The following is a 4,803-nucleotide window of genomic DNA, read 5'->3' on the forward strand; positions in this document are numbered from 1 at the left end:
GATTAATTGTGTCACCAGGGCAGAATATGTGTCAGCACCGAAAATGTTGAGGACCACTGCTGCAACCTAATGTAAGCCTATGGGCTATTACTGTGTGTGTGTGTGTGTGTGTGTGTGTGTGTGTGTGTGTGTGTGTGTGTGTGTGTGTGTGTGTGTGTGTGTGTGTGTGTGTGTGTGTGTGTAGGTGTGTGTGTGTGTGTGTGTGGGGGGGGGGGGGGGGGAGTCAGTGTCTCTGTAGGATGGGTTGTCTCAGGCACAGCTCACTGTTCCCAGAGACGATGGGCATCTGGCTGTCCATGTGGAAACGCACCAGGTGACCAACGCTCAGAAACACCTGGTCACGAGTCCTCACCTGACCACACACACAAATACATAAGGCCAGAATTAACATTTAGGCCAGAAGGCCATCTCCTGTGTGAGAATGCATGGAGAATAGACCCTTCTCACTGGAGCCATTTTGTGTCGAAAAGGCAGAATAAACACAGGTGCAAGCAAAACACTAACGAGGGTTTCCAACTTCCAATCATGGAAGTTTGAAACCCTCGTTAGTGTTTTGCTTGCACCTGTGTTTTCCCTCCCTTTTCGACACAATAGAGAGCTCCAGGGATGACGTATTTTTGTAGGCTGAATGCGGAAGTCCCGAACTTCCTGGTTCTTCACTGTTTCTGTCTATGGGATTTTTGGATGGGTTTTTGGCGCGATGCTTCAAATAATGTCTGTGGGCAATGCAAGTTTAATCAAACGCGAACCAAGGTTCAGCGGGATAATCTTCACACATGAGGACCACTTTCATGAGTGTTGAAGCGTAACTGCGAGCCCTAGAGGTAAAAAGCTCGTGCTAAGCTAATCCAGAACTACACACAGTGTCGCATAGGCGTCCACGCATTGATTGCGAGAGAAAGAATTTCCGCGTTCACTCGTGATGACGTATAATATCCGCGTCGACATTGTAGTCTCATTTAGCCGTTTGCTAGCTAGCCACCCTTTTAACGGCACATAAAAGCTTCAAAACTCATAAAAGTGGTCTTCATGTGTGAAGATGATGTTACTAAACACTGGTTCGCGTTTGATTAAGCCAGCGTTGCCCAGAGAGATTATTAGAAGCATCGCGCCAAAAACCCATTCAAAACTCCCATAGGCGAAAACTGTGAAGAACCAGGGCTGTTAGCATCGATGATTTCCGGACTCGTTCCTGGAGCTCTCTATAATGCTGACTCACACCCGTGAAAAGGGTCAACTACAATCCAAATGTGAGTTGGAATTTTATTTTTTCCAGTTCCTCAGTTTAGTTTAGTTAGTTCATTTTATTTTATAGTTTTAGTTTAGATACTTTAGTTTACAGGTAGTTTAGTTTAGTTTAGACACATTCATTCATGAATTTGACCCAAACCCTGAGGAGCAAAAACTTAAGGTTATGAATATAACCCCGGTTTTATGAATAATATGAGTGAGATGACTCACTGGAGCAGATTCTCTCTGGGCCATAGCTTAGACAGAAGCACATGTATTATTTCTACACCATATAGCCCTATAGAGGGCAGCAGAGACGTCTTCCTCGTATGGGTTAGCCCTATAGAGGGCAGCAGAGACGTCTTCCTCGTATGGGTTAGCCCTATAGACCAAATCAGCGGGGATGTTTACATTTACTTCCGGTTACCCCTGGGTCCACACATTATAATGGCGGTGGACGGCACAAACTGACGTGTTGAAGACAAAAACAGACAAAGAAGACAAAAATGGTTCGTCCGTGTTGTGTTGTTGTTTAATATCATTCATAACAACACTTTCACTAACGTTAGTGGAGACCAGACTAGCTAATTTACCTGTTGGACCAGACCAGAGTAGACTTGAAGCTAAATTAAATTAACGTGGCGTCAGTAGCTCTGTCTGTAACGTTAACGAGTCTGCAAAAAAACAGCGAGTTTGACAGACAAACAAACGTTATTAGCTAGCTAACACTACATAAAACAAACACAGAAGAAAGGCTAGATACGTCGGACAAGCATGTTTACCAACCGTTTAACCATTTAAATTGAAAGTAGTCGGCCGAAAACAACGAGAGGGTTTGACAGCATTTATTTGACAACACGCACATTTAACACATTCACTGCCAGTCGGTTTTTTTTTTACTGTAGGTAGCTTCTGCCAGAGGTTTTTTTTTAGGATTCTGGCTCATTTTACAAGAGCCGAGGATTATTTTCTGCTTGGACTTTGTGAACACAAAGTTCACAAAAGTACTAATAGAATGTGTGCTTTCTCTGTCTAAAAGAGTTAGTTTGTAGAGTTAGTAGTTATGTAGATATTAGCCGTTGAGTACAGCATGGTTTCAGCGTCTGAGACTGAAAGCTGAGATAATCGCAGTTTTGTGAAATTCAATCAAACAGGCAGAACAGTCACTTTAACCATTTATTTTGGCATCAGTGAGAGATCAGACATCTAAACAATATAGTTCTGAACGCCCTCTCCTTCAAACTCCTCCCTCCGTGGGCGTGTCTGGTGGCTTTCAGCAGCGTTTGTCACAAGCGAGTTTCTACTGCCTGTCTGAGCAGTGAGCAGCCTCCCTCCCTGGCGGCCCCCTCGTCGGCGAGTGTGGATGGGGCTCACTCGTTTCTTGGGTTTGAGAGCTTTGATGAAGCTTTGTGCGATTCTAGGCTTTATGCTGCGTGTTTCAAAGTGTGTTTTCCACCCAGTCTATTTTTGGAACCCCCCACCGTTGTGCGCCCGTGTGCACCAGCGTGAAAGCGTTTTCGCCTACAGTATGAGAATGAGGCTCGTTCGTTTCTGGGTTTTCGGTTGAGCTCAGCTGGAATGAAGCTGCGTGCGATTCTGCGCTTTCTGCTGGTGTTCAAAGTGTGTTTCACCCATAATCTATTATGCAAATTTGCAATCCCCCACCGCCAGCTCCCAGCGCGATAATGCGCGAAAGCGAAAGCGTTTTCGCCAATCCATTTTACAGTATGGTTTCCTCGCGCGTTCCCCTGCAGTTTTGGCTCGGCTTTTTCTAGTCTGGAGAGCACTGTCGCCACTTAGTGGGTCGGTGGAATGGGTTGTACACGTTCGGTGGCTCCAATATTTTTTATAGGAGACGTGGGGGGCGTTGATCCACGTCCCACCGTCAAATTTTTTTTTTTTTTTTTTGACGACTCAACTCGTCATTGGCAGTCAACCGTTGGATTTTTTTTGACGACTCAACTCGTCATTGGCAGTGAACGTGTTAAACCTGCCGCCTTCCCCAAGTGGTACCCGGAAGTAAATTTGTTTACATGGTGACGTCACGGTGATTTGGTCTATAGAGGGCAGCAGAGACGTCTTCCTCATATGGGTTAGCCGGACGGGCGAAGAGCGCGTCTCCGGCACACAGCTCACACGAGCCTGGGGACTCCAAAGCTTGGCTCGTGTGGAACCAGCCGAGACACCGTATGCAGACGGGATGAGGTTCCTGGGCAGAAATCCCTCGATACTCCACACAGGCACGTGCGGCGCTAGGGGGAACCGGGGGGGGGACTCTCTGTTTTGGTTAGCGAGGGTGCTAGCCATAGCATCGGTACAATCTGGCTTGATAACACTGGACACTTTCCAACGGGGGGGACTGGCTTGTTACTGTCACTGGGCGACTCGGGCTTAAATGGCTTATTTTCCGTAACGAGGATAGTTTCTCAAGCGTTGAGAGAGGTGTACGCTCTGTCACTAACTAACGCTCGGCGCAGTCGCTAAAACCACTGTGAACAGTTAAGCTAGCTAGCAACAGGGCTGATGTGCTCCTTCATGGCACGGTGGCTCAGTGGTAGAGCTGTCGCCTCACAGTCAGAAGGTCCTGAGTTCGATTCTCGCCTGGGACACTGTGGGCGCTGTGGTTGTGTTCCCCCCCATATCTTCAGTGCCTACTGCCCAGGTGGGGTATCTCGTCGTAAGGGCCTTTCTCTCTGTGTGGAGTTTGCATGTTCTCCCCGTGCTCCCCCCAGGGGGTTCCTCCGTATATAACCCCCCCACTAAAAACATGCAGAAGATCAGATCATCATCGTCATCCGACCAGTGACGACAACACCCGAAGAGGCGCTGTACGAGAAAGCGACCACTGCTCCTGGCCTGCCCCCCGGAGGAAAGGACATGCCTGGATGGGTTAAATGCAGAGGACACTTTTCACCGGCCACCAGCATGAGTGTGTTGTGGCCGCATGCATGTGTTGTGGTGTTCGTGTGACAATAAAAGACGGGGCTTGTCCCGTTACGAGAGAGGGCTGATGTGCTCCTTCATGGGCGAGAAGAATGCTGAGAATGGCGTTATCCCTCTCCGCCGCCCCCATATATAGGGCAGGGCTAGCGCCCCTAGTGGCGGAGGGAGGACATTTATTATTCCTCTGGCCCCAAAAGATGGATATTTGCTTCTGTCTAGGGGGCGGGGCCAGAGAGAATCTGCTCCCATAGTGAGTCATCACGGTTATTAGTCTATCTACCTGTCCATGAGGATCCACCAGCAGCAGGTGCCTCACCGTGGCCCCCTCCATGCCACTCAGTACATACTGTCCAGAGGCGGAGCTGCTCTCCCTGACCAGGAAGTCTCCGCTGCAGCGGAGGAGTGACTCCGCCTCCTCTCTGCCTAACCTGGGATGAAACAAGAAGAAGAAACAAGCTCGATGTGTTAGAGTCACCTGACAGCGAGGGGTTTCAGCGGGAGGACGCAGCGTGTGCGGAGGAACACGTTGTTACCCCCAGTCCCCACTGAACAGGTGTCCCCCGAGCGACCAGAGGAGGCGCTAGTGCAGTGACCAGGACTCATACCCCACCGGCTTCCCACCCGTGAACG

At 48.9% G+C, this 4,803-nt stretch overlaps 1 protein-coding gene across 1 annotated transcript in view; it reads right to left on the reverse strand.

Annotated features, from left to right (window-relative positions):
* Nucleotides 1-223: 223 nt before the first annotated feature.
* LOC310790889 (SHC-transforming protein 1-like) overlaps nt 224-4,803 on the reverse strand; it is a gene marked incomplete at both ends in the record, with an annotated part of 19,738 nt that continues 15,158 nt past the window's right edge. The window contains 2 exons of the mRNA XM_083652597.1: nt 224-352; nt 4,454-4,601. Coding sequence (XP_083508723.1) covers nt 224-352; nt 4,454-4,601 — 277 coding nt within the window. The remainder of the gene's footprint in view (nt 353-4,453; nt 4,602-4,803) is intronic.

The sequence above is a fragment of the Poromitra crassiceps genome (assembly GCF_964638095.1).
Source record: "Poromitra crassiceps genome assembly, chromosome: 16".
In the NCBI taxonomy this organism is placed as follows: domain Eukaryota; kingdom Metazoa; phylum Chordata; class Actinopteri; order Beryciformes; family Melamphaidae; genus Poromitra; species Poromitra crassiceps.